The sequence below is a fragment of the Bufo bufo genome, chromosome 5 (genome assembly GCF_905171765.1).
Source record: "Bufo bufo chromosome 5, aBufBuf1.1, whole genome shotgun sequence".
NCBI classification, from domain to species: Eukaryota; Metazoa; Chordata; class Amphibia; order Anura; family Bufonidae; genus Bufo; species Bufo bufo.
The window spans coordinates 64,367,489-64,393,544 of record NC_053393.1 but is presented as its reverse complement, the minus strand read 5'-3'; the positions used below and the strand labels follow the sequence as shown (position 1 = coordinate 64,393,544).

General features: G+C 47.5%; 1 protein-coding gene across 2 annotated transcripts in view; it reads right to left on the bottom strand.

The window, feature by feature from the left end:
* Positions 1 to 25,853, bottom strand: part of SLC30A8 (solute carrier family 30 member 8) — a 103,872-nt gene extending 78,019 nt beyond the window's left edge. For both annotated transcript variants that reach the window (XM_040432376.1, XM_040432377.1), the window contains exon 1: positions 25,621 to 25,853. In XM_040432376.1, coding sequence (XP_040288310.1) covers positions 25,621 to 25,691 — 71 coding nt within the window. In that variant the 5' untranslated portion in view covers positions 25,692 to 25,853. The remainder of the gene's footprint in view (positions 1 to 25,620) is intronic.
* Positions 25,854 to 26,056: the final 203 nt, after the last annotated feature.

The window sequence follows — 26,056 nt, the reverse complement described above, 5'->3', positions numbered from 1 at the left end:
CAGGACGGATCCGTTTGGCTCTGCAAGGCCATGCGGACACAAAAACGCTGCTTGCAGCATTTTGGGGTCCGCCTCCAAAATGGAACGGGGGGCCGTACGGAGCCGAACGAATGCATTCTGAATGGATCCGCATCCATTCAGAATGCATTGGAGTTAAACTGATGCATTTGGGGCTGCTTGTGAGAGCCTTGAAACGGATCTCACAAGCGGATCGCCAAACGCAAGTGTGAACGTAGCCTAAACATTAAGTCCCATGTACATAAACATCATTCCCCACCATCCACTTTCAACATACAGTCCCATGTAAATAACATCACTCCCTCCCCCAGCCACCTCAAGCACACAGTTCCATGTCAATAACATCCCTCCCTTTAGCCCTAACATACATCCCAGTTAAATAACTACAACTTCCAGCATTGCTCTGCATCTCCCTTCACTTACCTCTCCTCATGTACAGACATCACCATTAGGCTCCTTCTCCTCTTCACTCTGGTCCAATCCTGCACTGGTCACATGATGGTGACATCATCCAGGTCATCCTATCACAGCCTGTTTTGCTGATCACATGACCTGTGATGTCACCAGAGGTCCTTCATCTCTTCCCAGTGTGTTAGATTCAATTGTATTGCAGTTCTGTGTACGGCAATACAGTTGTATCTGGCTGGCAGGCAGGACATTCGGGGCATGGGACAAAACATCAGGGGCCCAGGCCCCGAATGTTTTAACCTAGCGACGCCCCTGACCTCCACCATTAACTTCCCCCTTTTATTGCTTCGGAGCCTAACCCTTATTGCTTCGGAGCCTAATCAGTTGTATCCAGGTAAGAGCACCGTGGGCCACACCACATCAAGGGCCACACCATACCACTCGGCATTCCTATATACCTGGGACACGATTGGCCCTGGGGGGGGGGGGGGGGGGGGGGGGGGCGACGCATTGTGCAGTAAGCCGGATTGGACTAATGCACACTGGCGCAATAATATGCACTGACTGGGTCAGGTGTAAATGATAGTTAAGAGTTTTTGTTCGTGACGCCAATTGCAGCGTGCACAGGGTACAGTCTCAGGGCCCTTTAAGGTGTTGCAACTCACTTACCAGGTTAGGAATGCCAGAGTGGGGTAATGTCTCTGTGTAGTAGTAGGTATAGTGTCAACGGTGTCTCCTACCTTGGTACGGCTGGACTCCTGGATCCTGGCTCACTTGCAATAAATGAGTGTGTTGCTAGTAGGAGCAATTGAGGAACTTGGTAGTAATGAATGAGATCCAGACTTTGAATATAATTCAACTTGTCTTTACTGGAGGCAGCATTAATCCACATGAGATACAGCAATAGTCTTGGGTCCCAGCAGGTATTGGCAATATGTGGCAGGGATTACTATCTCTTCTGCTTCTATCATATGCCTGGAGAATATGGCAGGAATCTATATCTTCTGCTCTGTCTATCTTCTGCTGTGTATGGAACTGACTAACTGAGGAGGAATTTGGCTTCTCCTGGTCTCTGGATGTTACTGTCACGGAACCATGAACCAGACGTACAACAAGAGATAAGTGAAAATAAGAAGGCTTTATTGAAAATAAAGCTGTAAAGCAAAAGTCCAAACGGATGGTGAAACCGAAGCAGAGTCTTTGAGAGGCCAGGGGTCAGGAACCAGAAGGGTAGTCAGACGAAGCCAGGATCAGGAACCAGCAGGGTAGTCAGACGAAGCCAGGATCAGGAACCAGCAGGGTAGTCAGACGAAGCCAGGAACAGGAACCAGAAGCAGCAGCAGTCTTAGAAGCATGTGAACACAGGAGGACCAAGCAAGGAACTGAAGCCACAGACCTCCTATATATATGAGCTAGGCATCCAGCTCCTCCCAGTGGGAAGGAGGAGCCGCAGGGTGGAAGGCTACAAGAAACCCAGAAACCAAGATGGCCGCCAGCACATGTCAAACGAAGGAGAACAGCAAGAAGGTAAGACCATGACAGTACCTCCCCCTCAAGGGCCCCTCCTCCGCGGAGCAAAAAACGGTTTCTGAGGGAAGCGTGCGTGGAAGGCTCGGAGCAAGGCAGGAGCATGGACATCTGCGGAGGGAACCCAGGAACGCTCCTCTGGACCATAACCACGCCAATGGACCAAAAACTGCACCCGACCGCGGACCAGGCGTGAGTCCAGGATATTGCTCACCTCATACTCCTCACGATTGCCCACTCGGACCGGACGAGGCCGAGGAACCGAGGAAGTGAAACGATTACACACCAGTGGCTTCAACAGGGAGACATGAAACACGTTAGAGATCCGCATGCCAGGAGGAAGCGCAAGGGCATAGGCTACCGGGTTTACCCTGCGAAGCACTCGGAAGGGACCAACAAAGCGAGGCGCCAGCTTGGGAGTGGGCACTCGAAGGTTGAGGTTGCGGGTGGACAACCATACACGGTCTCCGACCTGGTAGGAAGGAGCAGGCGCTCGTCTGCGATCAGCCTGGAGTCTCTGGCGCTGCGCAGAGGCCTCAAGGGACTTCTGGATCTGTACCCAAGAAGCACGTAGGACGGAAAGGTGATCCTCCACAGCCGGAATATCCTGGGGAGAGAATACCTCCGGTAACACGGCAGGTTGGAACCCATAATTGGCCATGAAGGGAGACGTCCCAGAGGAAGAGTTCACCGCCGTGTTCCTGGCAAACTCAGCCCAAGGCAGGAGGTCAACCCAATTGTCTTGGTGATCGGAGACATAGCAACGAAGGAATTGCTCCAAGGCCTGATTGGATCGTTCTGCGGCACCATTGGACTGAGGGTGGTAGGCCGAGGAGAAGGAGAGATGAATCCCCAACTGGGAGCAAAAGGCGCGCCAGAACCTGGACACAAACTGACTCCCCCGATCCGACACAATCTCCTTGGGCAAACCGTGCAACCGGAAGACCTCCCTGGCAAAAATCGTGGCCAACTCTTGTGCAGAGGGTAACTTCTTGAGAAGAACACAGTAGCACATTTTGGAAAACCGATCCACAATCATGAGAATGACCGTATGGCCCTGGGATGCAGGGAGGTCCACAATGAAATCCATCCCCAGGTGTGACCATGGGCGCTCCCCGGTGGCTATGGGTTGCAGAAGGCCCAACGGAAGGTGCCGAGGGGACTTACTCTGGGCACAAACGGAGCATGCCGCTACATATGCGGCGATGTCGGAACGTAGGGAAGGCCACCAGAACAGACGTGAAACAGCCCAGGACAGCTGATTCTTTCCAGGATGCCCCGCGGTCTTGGAGTTATGGTAGGTTCGCAACAACCGAGTGCGCAACTCCTCAGGCACAAAACATCTGCCGTTGGGTCTCCCAGAGGGAGCACCAGATTGAGCCGCCAAAATCTGCTCACCCAGGGGAGAGGTCAGGCTGGTGCGAATGGCGGCCAGGATCTGATTCGGAGGTATGACCGAAGTCGGAATCGACTCCTCCCTGGACAGCTCGGAGTACTGCCGTGATAGGGCATCCGCCCTGATGTTCTTGGAACCGGGTAGGTAGGAGACCACGTAATTAAAACGTGACAAGAACAGAGCCCATCTGGCCTGACGTGGTGTCAATCTCTTGGCCTCAGAAAGGTAGGTCAGATTCTTATGGTCCGTCAGGATGAGAACCGGAACCACCGAACCCTCGAGCAAGTGCCTCCATTCTTTAAGGGCCTGCACGATGGCCAATAACTCCCTGTCACCAATCTGATAGTTGCACTCCGCGGAAGACAGTTTCCGGGAGTAAAACCCACAAGGAAGCAGAGGACCCTCTGGTGTTCTACGCTGAGACAGAAGGGCGCCTACTCCCGTCTCAGACGCGTCCACCTCGAGGACAAAGGGCAACCCAGGGTTGGGATGCGACAGAATCGGAGCCGACACAAAAGCGGACTTTAGGGCCTCAAAAGCTCGGATGGCCTCGAGCGGCCAGACCTGGGAATTACTGCCCTTCCTGGTCAGATCCGTGAGAGGCTTGGCCAGCATGGAAAAGTCCCTGATGAACTTTCGATAATAATTGGCGAAGCCCAAAAAGCGCTGCAGGGAACGAAGACCACTGGGCTGGGGCCACTGTAAGACAGCCGAAACCTTCTCAGGATCCATGGAGAACCCCTCAGCGGAAATAATGTAACCTAAGAAGGTTACCTGGGATCGGTGAAATTCGCATTTCTCAAGCTTACCGAACAGCTTGTTCTCTCGTAACCGTTGCAACACTCGTCTGACATCCAGAATGTGGGCCTCCATGGATTCAGAATATACCAAGATGTCATCCAAATAGACCACCACACACTGCTGCAACAGGTCACGGAAAACATCGTTGATGAATTCCTGAAAGACTGCGGGCGCATTGCACAACCCAAAGGGCATAACCAAGGATTCATAATGACCGGTCCTGGTGTTAAACGCGGTCTTCCACTCATCGCCCGCCTTGATCCTTACCAGGTTATATGCCGCCCTCAGGTCGAGTTTGGTAAAGACCGTGGCCCCTTTAAGGCGATCGAACAGCTCGGAAATCAAGGGTATCGGGTAAGCGTTCTTGATCGTGATGCGATTGAGACCCCTGTAATCGATGCAAGGCCTCAACTCACCGCCCTTCTTTTTCACAAAGAAAAATCCAGCCCCTGCCGGGGACGAGGATTTGCGAATGTGTCCGCGTGAAAGCGCCTCCCTCACGTACTCCTCCATGGCCTCATTCTCCGCTACCGACAGTGGATAGACTTTGCCACGAGGAGGAACGGCACCAGGTTGTAACTCTATGGCACAATCGTATGGGCGGTGCGGAGGTAGGGCAACCGCGCGCACCTTATCGAATACATCCCGGTACTCCTCGTATTCAGGAGGCAACAGAGAGTCCGAGGAAGTACACAGCAACTTGACAGACCCATGGATGCAACTAGCCCCACACTGCGGTGACCACGAGAGGATCTCGGCCGATCTCCAATCGAAAGTCGGATTATGCTTCTGGAGCCAGGGGTACCCCAAGACCACCGAGTAGTGTGGAGACGAAATAACCTGGAGGCAGACCGACTCTCTGTGAACGGCACCAATGGCTATCCCCACTGGAAGGGTCTCATGAGTCACGTGTGGCGGCAGAAGGGGTCTGCCGTCTATCGCCTCAAGAGCCAGTGGGGAACCTCGAGCCTGCAGAGGAATGGAATTGGCGGCAGCGAACACACTATCAATGAACAAACCACCAGCACCAGAGTCCACCAACGCCTGGGTTGTCACCGAGCCCCCGACCCAGGAGAGGACAACAGTGATCAGTGGTTTGTCAACACGGGAAACCGGGGACGAGGAGACTCCACCCAAGATCTGCCCCCGACAGGATCTCAGGTGCGAGCGTTTTCCCGGACGGTTCGGACATGCCAACCGAAAATGCCCACCGAGACCACAGTACATGCATCGGCCCTCGCGTCTCCGGAGTACCCTCTCCCCCTCGGACAGGCGAGCAAACCCCAGCTGCATGGGTTCACCCCCAGACAAGTCATCCCCAGGAGGCGTGGGAGGAGAGGGAGGCACGGGTGGGACAGCAAACGTAGGCGCCAATCTGTTAGAAGACCTCCGCAGGCTCTCCTTAAAGGAAGGTCTCTCCCTGAGTCTGGTGTCAATCAAAATCAGGAAAGAAATAAGAGACTCGAGCTCCACTGGTAGGTCCTTAGCTGCAACCTCATCCTTCAAGGCATCCGAGAGACCATGAGAGAAAGCAGCGACCAGAGCCTCATTATTCCAGCCCACCTCTGCTGCCAGGGTACGAAACTCAATGGCGTATTCAGCTACGGATCGTGAACCCTGTCTGATGGACATAAGGAGCTTCGCAGCAGAGGCAGCACGAGCCGGCACATCGAATACCTTCCGAAGAGAAGCAACAAAACCGGAAAACTCGGCAACCACCGGATTGTTGTTCTCCCATAAAGGGCTGGCCCAGGCCAAGGCCTTGTCCGAGAGCAGCGAGATCAAGAAGCCCACCTTTGATCTCTCAGTAGGAAAGGCATGTGGCAGCAACTCGAAATAAATGCCCACCTGGTTAAGGAAACCTCGGCACTGAGTTGGCTCTCCCCCAAAGCGCTGTGGAAGAGGGGCAGAACCGGTCATACCCCGAAACACTGCAGGCGCAACAACAGGTGTCGGGGTAGACTCTGGCGCAACAACCGGAGCGGCAGTAGGAGCGACAACCGACCCATCGGCAACGGGAGCGAAATGAGCCGTGCGTTCAAGCAGGGTTAGCAACGCCACAGCGAACCGACCCAACAGGTGATCCTGCTGATCAAGTCTGGCAACCAGCATGGGTAGCGAGGATGGCCCTGTACCGTCAGAATTCATGGCTTGGTCCTAGTGTCACGGAACCATGAACCAGACGTACAACAAGAGATAAGTGAAAATAAGAAGGCTTTATTGAAAATAAAGCTGTAAAGCAAAAGTCCAAACGGATGGTGAAACCAAAGCAGAGTCTTTGAGAGGCCAGGGGTCAGGAACCAGAAGGGTAGTCAGACGAAGCCAGGATCAGGAACCAGCAGGGTAGTCAGACGAAGCCAGGATCAGAAACCAGCAGGGTAGTCAGACGAAGCCAGGATCAGGAACCAGAAGCAGCAGCAGTCTTAGAAGCATGTGAACACAGGAGGACCAAGCAAGGAACTGAAGCCACAGACCTCCTATATATATGAGCTAGGCATCCAGCTCCTCCCAGTGGGAAGGAGGAGCCGCAGGGTGGAAGGCTACAAGAAACCCAGAAACCAAGATGGCCGCCAGCACATGTCAAACGAAGGAGAACAGCAAGAAGGTAAGACCATGACAGTTACTCACAGTTGTGCTCACAGGGATTGGTTCGTCCTGGAGTTCTGGAGATGGCTGCTTGCTTGTTACCAGTTGAGGCTGGAGGGCTCAGACTGGGAATGAAGATCTTTGGTCTCAACCGAGACAAGATCCTGGTTTGGGATCCCTATTTCTGGGAGCTCCTACTTGCACAGCCTTCCCATTGCAGGGAGAGCTGGAACACCCACTGAACTTCCTTCTCTCCCCATGAGGCAATACATGGGCGAGCCCACTCTGCTCAAAGAGGGGGGAGCTAAACTGGAATGTACTATTCCAGTCTAGATATGCTAAACTGAACTAAGGCCCTGGTAACATATTGCTGCCACCTGCTGGTATACATGGAAGTTACAGCAAATACATTTAACAAGGGTTTCAATATGCACATTTGTGAGAATGTGATGTTTAATTACACAGGATGACAAGGCACATATGACCAACAGATAGTAGTGGTGAAAAAGAGTTTAGTAACATAACTCTGGGATGTTACAGTTGCAACTCCAGCACTGTATCTTTTTCCCTTCAGCAACTGCAGTAATGAGTCTCTCAGCAAGCCTTGCAGAGACGCTGGACTGCTACTCGGGTGTAATATTTAATGTCATAGTAAAATTAAACTGACCGCTTTGCCATTATGGGTGTATTTTTCCTAAATGGTAAGTGCTTTTCCTCTGTATTTTGAACTTAACTGTTGTATCTCAGCTTCCCTGGTTATGTTAAACTACTGGATACTTGGCTCTTTCTGACCACAATTATTGGAACCTTAGCACACCTGACTACCCTCACATTATACTCTAATGCCATTTGGCTGGACCAACTATACTTATGTTTATTTCTCTGGTACTGCAAAGTTGACCTGTGTTACCGGTCTGCTTGACTATCGGAGTTACCAATCCTGACTTAGACCCTGCAGGAAGTTAATTTTGCACTTAGGTCCACCACTAGCTCAGTCAGTCTAATACATCTAGAGTTAGCAGAGGAAGTGAATGGAGACTACATGTGCTTCACTCCTCGCAGTACTAGGCAAGAGTTCCAGAGAATCACATTCTTTGAGGATTATCCTCTAAAGTGAAAGACCTCACCATTTTTACAGTACTCCAGAAAGAGAGAGAAAAGAGGACCAAGATGGTCCAGAATCTGCATGGCCGTGCATTGGAGTCAGTCAGTAAGGTATTTGCTGTTTAAGGCTGATAGAGACTTTACTGCAGTGAGAAGGACATTGCTAAAACACCCTTCACATTTGGACACAGTCTGGTCCTATTTCCCACCATTGATTCTGTAGAGAGAGAAACAGAGGAAAGAGTACTATAATTCCCTTCCTGTGTCAAATCCATACATTGCTATCTAGGAAGCTTGCACTGTGAATTATTTGGTACTGTGTTTTGATACAGTTGAATGTACTACAACTTCCATACTGCCCTTTAGTAGAGAGTAGAGATGAGCGAAGTTTTGAAAAATTCAATTTGGCTGTTTCACCGAACTTCAACAAGAAACTTTATTTGTTACGAATTACTTTGTCACAAATCGCTTTCCATTGTATGTTAGGAGCAAAATGACAGGAAACGGCCATTATCCCCCCCCCCCCCCTCCATCATTTAACCCCCTCAGATGCCACATTCAACGTTGATTACGGCATCTGTGATTCACATTAAACTTTCAGGGAAAAATCAGGGGTTAAAAATTAAAAAATGATACTCTCTGCAAGCATGTGATTGAGGTGAGTATAACTTGTTTTTCTTTTCAGCCACCATTTTAGGAAAAATTGTTTCATTACCACGAAGTACAAGGAAATTTGGCATCATCGCAATGAAATTCGGATCAATGTCCACTTTGAATACTTCAATTCGCTCAACGCTAGTAGAGAGGTTTATTTTCCACATCTGGCCTGGTTAATGATGCCTGCATCATACGCTGGCCATCCCACCCTACACTTCTACTGCACAAACCTATAGGGCATCCCAACTACCATCAGGCAGGAGCCCCAACATCATTGTATTCCCTGAAGAAAGAAGGGATGTGCCCTCCTAACATTGACCTGGCCCTAGGGAGCATCACTGTGATTGACTGTTACAGCCAGAGGCAGTGTAACTCCCATGCTCTGCTCCTCCGAGGGTTAAGGCAGTAGTACTTTTCTTATACTCACTACCATAATAACATCATAGAAATGCTGGGACTTTTAGTTTTCTCTTCGTATATCCCTGTCAATGTAATGGCTATTGAAGCCCCATAATAACAGTCTGGACATTCTGAGAGTTGTAGTTCTCTCCTTTTTTTAAATCCCTCTCCATGTTAAATCCACTGATACCCGATAGTAACAGTCTGATCATGCTAGGAGTTGTAGTTCTCTCATCATATATCACTCTCCATGTAATGTCCACTGATGTCTTATAATAACAATCTGAGCATGCTGGGACTTGTAGTTCTCTCCTCTTATACCCATCTCCCTATAATGTACACTGATGCCCCATAATAACAGCCTTACATGTTTGAGTAATAATGACGATCACTAGAGAGGAAGATCTAATACATTTCTGACAGAAGGGGAAAGTTTCCATCAGAAAATATATTTTTTCTCATTGACTGTCACTACAAACCCTTGTTTGGGTTAGGTTTTGATTTATTAGAGTGGGAATGAAAATGTAGTTTGGGAGATTTAGTTTTCTGCAGTCTATTAAAGTCCCACATGATTGTATGCCTGCTTTCTCTGGACCCTGTAAGGCAAATCAGCCTAGCTGTGGCACTATTTAAGAGTGACAAGGGGGATTTTACTTGGTAGATTTAGTATTCTGCAGACTCCATTAGAAATCTATATGGTAGTAACCCACCTTTCCCAGAAATCTAAAAGGGGTTATCCAATTTCTGAAACAGCCCCCCCATGTCCTGGGCCCCTCACAGGTAATATACTTACCCCGTTCCCTGCTCCTGGCGTCGCTCCAGGTCCACGCACCGCCGCTGCTGCTTCCCCCTGTACAAGGATGAAAACATCCGGTGTCGGGGGGCAGAAGCCAATGGCAGGCAGGGATGGGGACGAGCCTCCCTAGCTTCGTGGGTGACGCTAGGGAGGCGCGTCCCTGTCTGCCATTGGCTGCTTTCCCCCAAAACTGGATGTTTTCATCCGTGTACAGGGAGAAGCAGCACCGGCGGTGCGGGGACCAGGAGTGGTGCCGGGAGCGGGGTAAGTATATTACCTGTGAGGGGCCTGGCACGTGTGGGGGCTGTTTCAGAAATTGGATAACCCCTTGAAAGGCAAATCTACCTAGCCGTGACACTATTTAGGAGCGAGGAGGGGGATTTATCTTGTTAGATATAGTAATCTCTAGTCTATTACACTTCCACATGGTGGAAACCCAGCTTTCCTAGGAATCTGAAAAGCTAATCTGCCTAGCTGTGGCATGATGTGAGAGTGAGAAAGGGCATACTAGTTTTAGTATTCTGTACTCTATTATAGTTCCACATGGTTGACACCAAATCTATTTTGTACTATTAATAACTAGGAGATTTTTTTCCAAGAAAATGGCCACTCTCGCTGTGTAGACAAAAGTTATCCAGACTAAACCCAGCCCCTCCTCCTATACTTCTTGGCTCTTGTGCACTAGCGTGAGAGGGGGAGAAGAAGGGGTAGCAGACATAGCTGCAACCACAGAGAACACTGCACTGCTTTTTTATAGTATTTTTCATGGGCTGAAATTGTGATATCTAATGAAACAGGAGCAAATAACAAATATATATAATGATTATGTTACATTTCTGATTATTTAGTTTTTTTGTTTGTTTGTTTTTGGATTCTGCTTTTAGTTCTCATTTAAAAGGTCGAGCATTGACTTATAGCAGTGTTCCTCCACTCCAGTCCTTAGGGCCCACCTACTGGTCATGATTTGAGAGTATGCCATAGAATGAATACCTGCGGTAAGTCCTGATGCACTGAAACTACTTATATCACATGTTTAATACTAAGGAAATCCTGAAAACATGACCAATAGGTGGACAACTGAGGACTGGAGTTGAGGAACCCTGACTTATAGGATAGTTACCTTACATCTGGTGGCATCAGAAGACCAGCTTTCTTTTCTTTTTTGGAAAGAGAGCTAATTTGCATGTGTTGTTCCTGAACATGATCTAAATGGCTGTTTTTCTGACCCTCTTAATAACCCTTTAAAAGCACTTTATGGATGGAATTGAGAATAATCCTTTGACAAAAGCCATTTATAGTAATGGAAGTGGTCTTCTTTGATACCAAAATTCCTGGGCAACTTTCCAAAGGGAAGGTTGGGATTTAAAAAGCTTTATATAAATCACAATCCGGAACAATAACTAGGCAATCAGCTTCGATAATTAACATTCCGACACTTCTCTGTGTGGCAGAGTCTCTCATTAAGAAATACGGATATGTAAACAAGAATGATGCCTGCTTTATGTTTTTGAAAAAGCACACAACTATTTCCCTTCAATTAAGAATGAAAAAACATTACAAAATGATGTAAACTGATTATACCAGTTAGACAAAGACCTGCATTATGCAGAGTAAAAAGTGAATGTCCACCCCTCATTACCATCTTTTTGCATACTTAAAAAAGATCCAACACTTTGAGTAAGGCTACTTTCACACTCGCATTTTGGTTTTCCGTTTGTGAGATCCGTTCAGGGCTCTCACTAGCGGTCCAAAACGGATCAGTTTTGCCCTAATGCATTCTGAAAGGAAAAGGATCCGCTCAGAATGCCTCAGTTTGCCTCCGATCAGTCTCCATTCCGCTCTGGAAGCGGACACCAAAACGCTGCCTGCCGCACGAAACTGAGCCAAACGGATCCGTCCTGGCACACAATGTAAGTCAATGGTGACGGACCCGTTGACTTTCAATGGAGTTCAAGACGGATCCGTCTTGGCTATGTTACAGATAATACAAACAGATCTGTTCATGACGGAGGCATGTGGTTGCATTATTGTAACTGATCCGTTTTTGTAGATCCATGACGGATCCGTCCAAAACGCAAGTGTGAAAGTAGCCTTATTAGTGACTTAATATATTTTGTAGTAATTGTTTTAATTTTTATGATATTGAAATCAAAATCTGTTGCATAGATATAAGAGGAGGGAATTTAGTAAAGCATCAGCTTAGAAAAGATGCATATTTTGGCGCAAGTTGTGTTTTGTACTTTCCTCTAAAGTATGTTGCATTTAGCACTTTTCTAAAAAAAAAAAAAAAAAGTGTGGGTGGGTGAGAGGGGAGCTACATGGCAGTACCTAACCAATTGAACAAAATTGGCGTACATTACAACAGAAATCTTCACCAGCTCCTTGCTCCTCTTAATAATTTTGGGGCACCTTGGACCATTGTATTTTTTGTTAAGTCTGGTGTAAAAAAAAAAGGCTAGTCTTAATAAATTCCCTCCATAGAGGTAAAATATGGCTCCCTGTATCCTCCACTAGGGGGAGCTATGAGCTTAATGCATACTGTTACAAAGTTAACCTCATAATAATTAAACATATTTTAAAGGGGTTATTCAGAATAAAAAAAAGAAAGAAAAAGAAACAGCAGGGAGTATGGTATGATAAAATAAAAAGCTATAATTACCTGCTAAATCTTGTTTGTTCACTTGTCCTACAGTGATGATGTACCATACATATGCATGTGACTGCTGCAGCCAGTCACTGGCCTCAGTGGTCTCCTGCTAAATATACTGTATGCAGACACCCCAGTTAAGATTAATGATTGGTGGCAGTATTCACATCTGCATGTACGGCCCTTCGTTGCCACCAGGAAGTAAATGGAAACCAGTGGCAGCACTGGAGCAGCAGGGGGATTTAGAAGAGTACCAGTTCATAGGATCAGCCATTTTAAATGAAGCCAACTGTCTGGAAGGGTTAAGCCTGCTGACCTATCCTCAGGATAAGTCATCAGTACCTGATTGGTGAGGGCCTGACTCCAGGCATCCTTGCCCCCCACCGCCGGGAGTCAGACTCCCACCAATCAGATACTGATGAGGATAGGTCATCAGTGTAAAACACTCGGAAAACCCCTTTAAAATACTTGCATTGGGAAAATCGGTTGTGGCATTTCTGAGAAAAAAAGACTCTTATTATTTATGCAAACGAGGCCTTTAGTGCACAAAAGGGCGGGCCCGAGCCTTGCTCACACCTCAACTCCTCAGCTTTTCAGTGCTGGCCCGGCCTCAAGCGATTTTCACAAGACAGATATCAATTTATACAGCAGAGTCACCCCTACAAGGCTGTATGGTCTAATAGGGTTGATCCTGTTGACAGGTGCTCTCTAACAAGCGAATATAACTTATTTTTTACGTTTATCACATACCGTGCATTTAAAAAAATAATTTAATCCCAGACAACCCCCTAAACTTTTGTCAATGCAGAGCATTAAAAGTTCTGTATCAGTAAAACGGAGCTCCGAACATTATAAAGCTATATTATAAAATTAAGCAAGAAAAAATATTGGGTCCACAAATAGTGATGGACGAACATTGGCCGGGACGGTTCGCGAACACGAATGCGCGTTCAAATATTCGCGAACCGTGTGTTCGCAGCGGGCCCCATAAACTTGAATGGTAGGCGTACCTGAAAAACCTTCAGGTCATATTTGCAGCCACCAAATACTTACTAGAAGTGCAGAAATAGTCCCACAACATGGACAGTGACATACCAGATGTATTATTCGAATTTGCGATCTCTATTAATATTTTTTTTCGCGAAATGTCAGCAATGTAATTTTCGCGTATGCACATGCGCAAAATAGGCAGCAACTGGTTTCCACCAGACCGAAGTTGGATGCGATCAGAATAGATTGTTGGCAACAATTTCCGCAACGTTGAGGAAGAACTTCTCACCGTAAGTAATTTGACATTAAAGCAGTGTATTTGATTACATTTCACATGCATGTTATAACAATCGCTGTATATGCAGATCGAGTCTTTAAAAAAGCGCCATTGTTAAAATCCCTAGTGATGCATTTTTTTTTTCATGGTACACACAACTTCACATTTTATAAGGTCTCATGAGATATTAGTGATTGGTGCACTAAGTATTGTTGTGAGAATTTGCCACTCCAGTACAGGCCCCAAAAATTAGCCAATAGGCGTTCACCTGACAGCACACAACTTTGTAGGATTCTGTTGCTGGAGGTGCATTAGGCGGTCACAGGATAAATATGGAACTGTCGGCCAGTGCAGGCCCCAAAAATTAGGCATTCAACGGACATAGAAGGCCTTTTATGCCGCTGTATTTACCTAAGACAGTGACCATTATTTGTTCTGGGTGGTGGCGGATATTTGTGGGCTGTCATGAGAAAATTCAATTACACTATAACGGTCACGTACACACACACACAGGGGGGAGGATAGTGACCACTGCGCTCCACCCTCACCCCTGGCCCTGCCTACTTGCCTCACGAGTCCTGATGACAGGGGACAACTGGACAGCAGTCCCTAACTTAGGATACACGTTGGGAGAACAGACAAGACAAATAATGGATAGTGAACGGACCGGGTAAATACCAAGAGAGCAGCGTAGCACAGACGGATAAGCAAAGAATAGTCAGGAAAAGCCGGGGTCAAATACCAGGAGAGTAGTGAAGTACAACAGGAGTCCGCAAAGAATAGTCAAGTGGAAGCCGAGGTCAGAATACCAGGAGGGATGCGCAGTACAGGAGGAGCAGGCAAAGGATCGTCAGGGAACAGGATCAGGTAAGCATACAGGAATCAAACAATCGCCAGAAACCTAAATTAACAGGCAACCTGTGGCCAGCAGGCTGCCTGTTAAATACTGGCTAGCTGGGGTCATGTGACGTGGCCAGCGCCACATGACCGGCACTAGGAAGAACAGCTGAGCACCGAGTGCCCAGCTCGGCGCTCAGACCTCCCCAGGTTGCTGGGGAAACTGAGGACGCCGGCCGCGCGGACGGAGGAGACATTCGAGGCCGGTCTGTCCCGCCCCCTATCACCAAGAAGACGAGGACGCAGTGCGCGTCCTCGCTCCTGCACAGAAACGGGACGCTGGCGGTACTGAGGAGAGCGAGCGCCCCAGCATCCCGTGACATACACGTGGTCGACTCGTCACATGTGTTGAATTCCTCCGAGATCCATGCCTCATTAATTTTTTTAAATGTGAGGTAGTCTACACTGTTGTGAGCTAGGCGAGTGCGCTGCGCTGTGCCCCCTGGTGCGCTGAATGCTGCACTACCTACAGTGGGATGCAAAAGTTTGGGCAACCTTGTTAATCGTCATGATTTTCCTGTATAAATCGTTCGTGGTTACGATAAAAAAAGTCAGTTAAATATATCATATAGGAGACACACACAGTGATATTGGAGAAGTGAAATGAAGTTTATTGGATTTACAGAAAGTGTGCTATAATTGTTTAAACAAAATTAGGCAGGTGCATAAATGTGGGCACTATTGTCATTTTATTGATTCCAAAACCTTTAGAACTAATTATTGGAACTCAAATTGGCTTGGTAAGCTCAGTGGCCCCTGACCTACATACACAGGTGAATCCAATTATGAGAAAGAGTATTTAAGGGGGTCAATTGTAAGTTTCCCTCCTCTTTTAATTTTCTCTGAAGAGTAGCAACATGGGGGTCTCAAAACAACTCTCAAATGACCTGAAGACAAAGATTGTTCACCATCACGGTTTAGGGGAAGGATACAGAAAGCTGTCTCAGAGATTTCAGCTGCCTGTTTCTACAGTTAGGAACATATTGAGGAAATGGAAGACCACAGGCTCAGTTCAAGTTAAGGCTCGAAGTGGCAGACCAAGAAAGATCTCGGATAGACAGAAGCGACGAACGGTGAGAACAGTCAGAGTCAACCCACAGACCAGCACCAAAGACCTACAACATAATCTTGCTGCAGATGGAGTCACTGTGCATCGTTCAACCATTCGGCGCACTTTACACAAGGAGATGCTGTATGCGAGAGTGATGCAGAGGAAGCCTTTTCTCCGCCCACAGCACAAAAAGTGCCGCTTGAGGTGGGCTAAAGCACATTTGGACAAGCCAGCTTCATTTTGGAATAAGGTGCTGTGGACTGATGAAACTAAAATTGAGTTATTTGGCCATAACAAGGGGCGTTATGCATGGAGGAAAAAAGAACACAGCATTCCAAGAAAAACACCTGCTACCTACAGTAAAATATGGTATTGGTTCCATCATGCTGTGGGGTTGTGTGGCCAGTGCAGGGACTGGGAATCTTGTCAAAGTTGAGGGACGCATGGATTCCACTCAGTATCAGCAGATTCTGGAGACCAATGTCCAGGAATCAGTGACAAAGCTGAAGCTGCGCCAGGGCTGGATCTTTCAACAAGACAACGACCCTAAACACTGCTCAAAATCCACTAAGGCATTTATGCAGAGGAACAAGTACAACGTTCTGGAATGGCCATCTCAGTCCCCAGACCTGAATATAATTGAAAATCTGTGGTGTGACTTAAAGAGAGCTGTCCATGTTCTGAAGCCATCAAACCTGAATGAACTAAAGATGTTTTGTAAAGAGGAATGGTCCAAAATACCTTCAACCAGAATCCAGACTCTCATTGGAACCTACAGGAGGCGTTTAGAGGCTGTCATTTCTGCAAAAGGAGGATCTACTAAATATTGATTTCATTTCTTTTTTGTGGTGCCCAAATTTATTCACCTGCCTAATTTTGTTTAAACAATTATAGCACACTTTCTGTAAATCCAATAAACTTCATTACACGTCTCAAATATCACTGTGTGTGTCTCCTATATGATATATTTAACTGACATTTTTTATCGTAACAACCAACGATTTATACAGGAAAATCATGACGATTAACAAGGTTGCCCAAACTTTCGCATCCCACTGTAAATGCACTATATAGAAAGTATATTATTGGTATATAGCACCCCTACTTCAATCTGTTTTTTTGGGGGGCAACTGATAAATCACACCAGTAGAAATTAGGGATGAGCGAACCCGAACTGTATAGTTCGGGTTCGTACCGAATTTTGGGGTGTCCGTGACACGTACCCGAACATTTTCGTAAAAGTCTGGGTTCAGGTTCGGTGTTCGGCGCTTTCTTGGCGCTTTTTGAAAGGCTGCAAAGCAGCCAATCAACAAGCGTCATACTACTTGCCCCAAGAGGCCATCACAGCCTTGCCTACTATTGGCATGGCTGTGATTGGCCAGTGCAGCATGTGACCCAGCCTCTATATAAGCTTGGGTCACGTAGCGCTGCATGTCACTCTGCTGATTCAAGCATAGGGAGAGGTTGCTGCTGCGACGTTAGGGCGAGATTAGGCAGATTAACTCCTAAAAGACTTCATTCTGTGATCAATCTCCAGCTGTGGATCATTGAAGTGCTAATATCGAATTGCTCACTTTTTTTAGGCTGCCCAGAGCGTTTTTATATTACTTTTTTTCTGGGGTGATCTACGGCCATTTTGTGGCTTGTGGTGCGCCAGCACAAGCTACCACCAAGTGCTTTTAACCATCAATAGTGTGGTTATTTTTTGCTATATCCTACATCAGCTGCAGGCTGAGCCTGTGTCACCGAAGTGCATTTAACCATCAACAGTGTGGTTATTCTTTGGCCATATACTACATCAGGTGCAGGCTGAGCCTGTGTCACCCAAGTGCATTTAACCATCAACAGTGTGGTTATTTTTTGGCCATATACTACATCAGGTGCAGGCTGAGCCTGTGTCACCCAAGTGCATTTAACCATCAACAGTGTGGTTAATTTTTGGCCATATACTACATCAGGTGCAGGCTGAGCCTGTGTCACCCAAGTGCATTTAACCACCAACAGTGTGGTTAATTTTTGGCCATATACTACATCAGGTGCAGGCTGAGCCTGTGTCCCCCAAGTGCATTTAACCATCAATAGTGTGGTTATTTTTTGGCCATATAATACATCAGGGGCAAGTTGAGCCTGTCACCCAGCGCCTAAAAAATAGACCTGACATTTATATTCCTCCAAATCAGTACTGTTTTAGCTGGTCAAGTTATTTGTAGTGACCGTAAAAGCACAGTTTTTGTTCTGGGTTGAAAAACTATTCCCAAATTTGCCATTCGCAAAATAAGTAGTTTCTGCTATATCAGGCCTACTTTAAATCTATCCCAAAAAGGATATCTTAGATTCAAGGTGCTGATAGTGTCATTCAGAAAAACTTAACACACACGCTACCGTGCAGATACAAGTCTAATTCTGTGATTAAACGTATACCTGTCACACAGCGCAAAAAAAATAGGCCTCACATTTCTATTCAACCAAATCTGTACTGTTTTAGCTGGTCAAATTATTTGTAGTGACCGTAAAAGCACAGTTTTTGTTCTGGGTTGAAAAACTATTCCAAAATTTGCAATTCTCAAAATAAGTAGTTTATGCTATATATATCAGGCCTACTTTAAATCGATCCCAAAAAGGATATCTTAGATTCAAGGTGCTGATAGTGTCATTCAGAAAAACTTAACACACACGCTACCGTGCAGATACAAGTCTAATTCTGTGATTAAACGTATACCTGTCACACAGCGCAAAAAAAATAGGCCTCACATTTCAATTCAACCAAATCTGTACTGTTTTAGCTGGTCAAATTATTTGTAGTGACCGTAAAAGCACAGTTTTTGTTCTGGGTTGAAAAACTATTCCAAAATTTGCCATTCTCAAAATAAGTATTTTATGCTATATATATCAGGCCTACTTTAAATCTATCCCAAAAAGGATATCTTAGATTCAAGGTGCTGATAGTGTCATTCAGAAAAACTTAACACACACGCTACCGTGCAGATACAAGTCTAATTCTGTGATTAAACGTATACCTGTCACACGGCGCAAAAAAAATAGGCCTCACATTTCTATTCAACCAAATCTGTACTGTTTTAGCTGGTCAAATTATTTGTAGTGACCCTAAAAGCACAGTTTTTGTTCTGGGTTGAAAAACTATTCCCAAATTTGCTATTTTCAAAATTCTGGTGAACGGGAACAATGAGGAAAACATCTAATAAGGGACGCGGATGTGGACATGGTCGTGGTGGTGTTAGTGGACCCTCTGGTGCTGGGAGAGGACGTGGCCGTTCTGCCACAGCCACACGTCCTAGTGAACCAACTACCTCAGGTCCCAGTAGCCAGCAGAATTTACAGCGATATTTGGTGGGGCCCAATGCCGTTCTAAGGATGGTAAGGCCTGAGCAGGTACAGGCATTAGTCAATTGGGTGGCCGACAGTGGATCCAGCACGTTCACATTATCTCCCACCCAGTCTTCTGCAGAAAGCGCACAGATGGCGCATGAAAACCAAGCCCATCAGTCTGTCACATCACCCCCATGCATATCAGGGAAACTGTCTGAGCCTCAAGTTATGCAGCAGTCTCTTATGCTGTTTGAAGACTCTGCTGCCAGGGTTTCCCAAGGGCATCCACCTAGCCCTTCCCCAGGGGTGGAAGAGATAGAATGCACTAACGCACAACCACTTATTTTTCCTGATGCTGAGGACATGGGAATACCACCTCAGCACGTCTCTGATGATGACGAAACACAGGTGCCAACTGCTGCGTCTTTCTGCAGTGTGCAGACTGAACAGGAGGTCAGGGATCAAGACTGGGTGGAAGACGATGCAGGGGACGATGAGGTCCTAGACCCCACATGGAATGAAGGTTGTGCCACTGACTTTCACAGTTCGGAGGAAGAGGCAGTGGTGAGACCGAACCAACAGCGTAGCAAAAGAGGGAGCAGTGGGCAAAATCAGAACACCCGCCGCCAAGAGACTCCGCCTGCTACTGACCGCCGCCATCTGGGACCGAGCACCCCAAAGGCAGCTTCAAGGAGTTCCCTGGCATGGCACTTCTTCAAACAATGTGCTGACGACAAGACCCGAGTGGTTTGCACGCTGTGCCATCAGAGCCTGAAGCGAGGCATTAACGTTCTGAACCTTAGCACAACCTGCATGACCAGGCACCTGCATGCAAAGCATGAACTGCAGTGGAGTAAACACCTTAAAAACAAGGAAGTCACTCAGGCTCCCCCTGCTACCTCTTCTGCTGCTGCCGCCTCGGCCTCTTCTGCGGCTGCCGCCGCCTCGGCCTCTTCTGCTGCTGCTGCCGCTGCCTCGGCCTCTTCCTCCGCCTCTGGAGGAACGTTGGTACCTGCCGCCCAGCAAACATGGGATGTACCACCAACACCACCACCTGCGTCACCAAGCATCTCAACCATGTCACACGGCAGCGTTCAGCTCTCCATCTCACAAACATTTGAGAGAAAGCGTAAATTCCCACCTAGCCACCCTCGATCCCTGGCCCTGAATGCCAGTATTTCTAAACTACTGGCCTATGAAATGCTGTCATTTAGGCTGGTGGACACACACAGCTTCAAACAGCTCATGTCGCTTGCTGTCCCACAGTATGTTGTTCCCAGCCGGCACTACTTCTCCAAGAGAGCTGTGCCTTCCCTGCACAACCAAGTGTCCCATAAAATCAAGTGTGCACTGCGCAAAGCCATCTGTGGCAAGGTCCACCTAACCACAGATACGTGGACCAGTAAGCACGGCCAGGGACGCTATATCTCCCTAACTGCACACTGGGTAAATGTAGTGGCGGCTGGGCCCCAGGCGGAGAGCTGTTTGGCGCACGTCCTTCCGCCGCCAAGGATCGCAGGGCAACATTCTTTGCCTCCTGTCTCCTCCTCCTCCTACTCAGCTTCCTCCTCCTCTTCTTCCACCTGCTCATCCAGTCAGCCACACACCTTCACCACCAACTTCAGCACAGCCCGGGGTAAACGTCAGCAGGCCGTTCTGAAACTCATATGTTTGGGGGACAGGCCCAACACCGCACAGGAGTTGTGGCGGGGTATAGAACAACAGACCGACGAGTGGTTGCTGCCGGTGAGCCTCAAGCCCGGCCTGGTGGTGTGCGATAATGGGCGAAATCTCGTTGCAGCTCTGGGACTAGCCGGTTTGACGCACATCCCTTGCCTGGCGCATGTGCTGAATTTGGTGGTGCAGAAGTTCATTCGCAACTACCCCGACATGTCAGAGCTACTGCATAAAGTGCGGCCGTCTGTTCACGCTTCCGGCGTTCACACCCTGCTGCTGCCCGCCTGTCTGCGCTACAGCGTAACTTCGGCCTTCCCGCTCACCGCCTCATATGCGACGTGCCCACCAGGTGGAACTCCACCTTGCATATGCTGGACAGACTGTGCGAGCAGCAGCAGGCCATAGTGGAGTTTCAGCTGCAGCACGCACGGGTCTGTCGCACTGCGGATCAGCCCCACTTCACCACCAATGACTGGGCCTCCATGCGAGACCTGTGTGCCCTGTTGCGCTGTTTCGAGTACTCCACCAACATGGCCAGTGGCGATGACGCCGTTATCAGCGTTACAATACCACTTCTATGTCTCCTTGAGAAAACACTTAGGGCGATGATGGAAGAGGAGGTGGCCCAGGAGGAAGAGGAGGAAGAGGGGTCATTTTTAGCACTTTCAAGCCAGTCTCTTCGAAGTGACTCAGAGGGAGGTTTTTTGCAACAGCAGAGGCCAGGTACAAATGTGGCCAGACAGGGCCCACTACTGGAGGACGAGGAGGACGAGGATGAGGAGGAGGTGGAGGAGGATGAGGATGAAGCATGTTCACAGCGGAGTGACACCCAAAGCAGCTCGGGCCCATCACAGGTGCGTGGCTAGGGGGAAACACAGGACGATGACGATACGCCTCCCACAGAGGACAGCTTGTCCTTACCTCTGGGCAGCCTGGCACACATGAGCGACTACATGCTGCAGTGCCTGCGCAACGACAGCAGAGTTGCCCACATTTTAACGTGTGCGGACCACTGGGTTGCCACCCTGCTGGATCCCCGGTACAAAGACAATGTGCCCACCTTACTTCCTACACTGGAGCGTGATAGGAAGATGCGCGAGTACAAGCGCACGTTGGTAGACGCGCTACTGAGAGCATTCCCAAATGTCACAGGGGAACCAGTGGAAGCCCAAGGCGAAGGCAGAGGAGGAGCAAGAGGTCGCCAACGGAGCTGTGTCACGGTCAGCTCCTCTGAGGGCAGGGTTAGCATGGCAGAGATGTGGAAAAGTTTTGTCACCACGCCACAGCTAACTGCACCACCACCTGATACGGAACGTGTTAGCAGGAGGCAACATTTCACTAACATGGTGGAACAGTACCTGTGCACACCCCTCCACGTACTGACTGATGGTTCGGCCCCATTCAACTTCTGGGTCTCCAAATTGTCCACGTGGCCAGAGCTAGCCTTTTATGCCTTGGAGGTGCTGGCCTGCCCGGCGGCCAGCGTTTTGTCTGAACGTGTATTTAGCATGGCAGGGGGCGTCATTACAGACAAACGCAGCCGCCTGTCTACAGCCAATGTGGACAAGCTGACGTTCATAAAAATGAACCAGGCATGTATCCCACAGGACCTGTCCATCCCTTGTGCAGATTAGATATTAACTACCTCCCCTTAACAATATATTATTCTACTCCAGGGCACTTCCTCATTTAATCCTATTTTTATTTTCATTTTACCATTATATTGCGGGGCAACCCAAAGTTGAATGAACCTCTCCTCTGTCTGGGTGCCGGGGCCTAAATGTGTGACAGTGGCCTGTTCCAGTGGTGGGTGACGTGAAGCCTGATTCTCTGCTATGACATGAAGACTGATTCTGTGCTGACATAAGGCCAGATTCTCTGTTACGGGACCTCTCTCCTCTGCCTGGGTGCCTGGGCCTAAATATGTGACAGTGGCCTGTTCCAGTGGTGGGTGACGTGAAGCCTGATTCTCTGCTATGACATGACTGATTCTGCGCTGACATAAGGCCTGATTCTCTGGTACGGGACCTCTCTCCTCTGTCTGGGTGCCGGGGCCTAAATGTGTGACAGTGGCCTGTTCCAGTGGTGGGTGACGTGAAGCCTGATTCTCTGCTATGACATGAAGACTGATTCTGTGCTGACATAAGGCCAGATTCTCTGTTACGGGACCTCTCTCCTCTGCCTGGGCCTAAATATGTGACAGTGGCCTGTTCCAGTGGTGGGTGACGTGAAGCCTGATTCTCTGCTATGACATGAAGACTGATTCTGCGCTGACATAAGGCCACATTCTCTGTTACGGGACCTCTCTCCTCTGTCTGGGTGCCGGGGCCTAAATGTGTGACAGTGGCCTGTACTGCAGATGGACACAGGAGCCACTCCACTCACCCTGTGTCTGTCACAGGTCTGGCACTCAGGTAGCAGTCCAGGCACCTGTCCCTTTTGTGTCTTTTGGGGAAAATGTATTCTGATATTCTTTATTGACCCTCACATCATTCTGCAGTATTGCAAAGGTTAACCCCTCATTTGGTTCTGCATGCAGCTGCCGGGCTGTTTGAAATGTGTTAATCAGCTTCTGTTATATATGCCATGCTATTTGTCTCATTCTCTGCCTGAGCAATAGGTTATCTAGCTTGCTAGTTCCTGTGAAGGTGTGCTGTTCTGTTTGTCTGCCCATTTACTAAACTTTGCTTGTTTCCTCACTCTGACCCTCCACTGTGTGACCTGATGTCTGCCTGGTCTTCTGCTTCCCACACTGCATTGCCACCTTACTACCTGCAGCGTCAGGTCATAGTGCGCCCACTACATCCTTAACAGTGCAGCGTGGCCTAGAGGAGACCAGGGAGGAGGGGTGAGTACAGCACTCATGTGAGGATGTGGGACAAGGGACCTTAAATGTATTACTCTGCTATGTTGTAAATTATATAATTACTGCAACTTCTCACTTTGGCAGCAAAGGATAAGATGATAAAAGTCTACATTGATGCTGTCTATCAGAGGAATACTAATAACTTATTTAGTTTGCAAAGTTGGAAAATAGCTAATTTATGGGCTGTTTTGGACCCTTACAAGTATGTTAGCAAACTGAATATACAGGTTTGACACTGCACTTAGCAAATGACTTATGGCATCACACTCTCCCTGTATAAGGGGAGGAGGTTCCTTTAGAAGCAGGAAGTGAGCAGACGGAGGCTGTGCTTGGTGCTGCGGGAAACCACAAGGAATCATCTCTGCTAAATCTGGAAAGGAATGGACTGGCTCATGGTGGAGACTGGCGGCAGCACGAAGGAGAGGTTTGCAGCGATGACCCCAGGAGTATCGTATCTGTAGGATCCAGTTCTGGAGTGGACCAGGAAATAAGAAAAAGCACCAAGTACCTGCTCAAGGAACTGTACGTGCGGCTTTGCTGTGTCAAATTACACCACACTGTTAAAGTGGCATTTGGACATACAATAATGCTCCAAGTACAGTTGCATTGCTGTGTACAGGCTGCAAGCTAATGCATAGCCCTAAGGGACTTATACGCTGACACCTTCCTATCTCACTGGCTGTTCAAACCATCTGCGCAGAAGATCCACCAAATTTGAGTTAGCCCCTACCCCCAGTATGGAGAACACCCTGAGTAATACAAATGGTTGCTGACCATTTCCATTCTGATACTCTGGAGGGAGAAGCACCCAAGTGAAAGGTAACAATGCTGCTGTCAGTGGGGGTGGAGTAGTTAGGGCTAATAATGCTGCTTATACTGGGGGATGGGTGGTTAGGGGTAACAATGCTGCTTTCAGTTTGGGAGGAGTGGTTAGGGGTATAGTAGTGCTGCCAGTCCTCATGAGTGATTAGGAGTAACAATGCTGCTGTCAGTGGGGGATGGGTGGTTAGAGTAACAATGCTGCTGTCCATGAGGGAGGAGTAGTTAGGGGTAACAATGCTGCTGTCAGTGGGGGATCAGTGGTTAGGGGTAACAATACTGCTGTCTGTGGGGAATGAGTAGTTAGAGGTAACAATGCTTCTGTCAGTGTGGGATGGGTGGTTAGGGGTAACAATACTGCTGTCTGTGGGGGAGGAGCAGTGAGGGGTAACAATGCTGCTGTCAGCTGTGGTGTTTGGCACTGCTGGGTGGTATTTTTTGCTGCACTGTGGCATTTATTTGGCGCCGCTGGGTGGTATTTTGTGGTGCACTATGGTACATGGTGCTATTGGAGAGGTAACACCTGTCCCTTATCGTGTAATTAGGGGTTTCCTTGCTCCATTTTTATTTTCCTACTTGGAGAGGTGGAGAATGGTATAGATATTAGATTATGGCAATTTTTCCATTCCCTTTATTTCATAATGGTACATGTAAGAAGGGCTGGGATTACCATAGGGCAAACTTTGAACCTGCACCATTTTCAACTGTCCTTGTGCCATCTGGATGAATATTTTGTTAAAAGCCATGGTGCAACAGGGAGAAATTGTCTCACTATTCACTCCTATACAACTGAATTTACCATTACAGGAGTAAGGGAGGGGGGCACAGGTGGCTCAGCAGAAGAGAGAGCGGGGCTGCTCCTGGGCTCCAGAGTCTGTCTGGAGTCTATAGGCAGAAGATGGTCAGTATGCCTAATATATGGTGGAACTGAAAATGTCACAGGAAATCTGATCTCAGTAACGAGGTGTTTTCTTGGAGGAGCTACACTGAACATACAAATATATTGTAGACTGGAATTTTTTTCATAATGCTTAAAATAATTAAATGAATAAACAGGTCCTGGTCTGTATCAACGTGTTTTACTTACATTGCATGTATATAACGTGCGGTATTTTACAGTCAGATTTATGATTATCAAATTACATTAACAGTTTAAAAATAGCTTTTTATTTTTTAAATTAATTAAAATTCTAATATATTGAATGTAACAAAATAAATAATAATATAGTAAGTTATCTTAACATGTGCACAAAAATAGATGGTAGATTGCATAATCGCTATGGATTCTTAAATGAAATAGACACCAAAATTCTTGTGTTTTTGTGTTTATATTTTGATGTTAGTCATTTAAGTAGTAGATAAGTAAAGTCATGTTACCTGTCGATAGTTAGCGAATACATCTTTGCTGATTTGTCACTGACCAGGGAGGCTTTTTCTAATCCCTTCATGCCGACGGTGAGGTTTATTGCAAGCTTCAAATTTTTAGGGACAAAAATAAAAAACAAATAAGATCCAGCATATTTTGATACGTTCTTCCCCTTGGATGTTGCAGAGACTGTGTATTCTCCCTATGGGATCTATATCAGTCACTCTATATAGTGCTCAGGTGCTTTCTGTCTGGATGCAAGACAAGAAAGACTTTGATGTCATAAAGAGATTTGGAACAGAAGGAACTTCAATCACAAGTGGCTTTGTTTGAACAGTGAAGTGGAGCCAAAGGGGAGTAAATAGGCTAATAGAAGAAAGAAAAAAAGCACCCCTTCCCTCCTGTTTGTCAGACCTGCAAAGGTTTACATACTTATCTGCTTCCCAG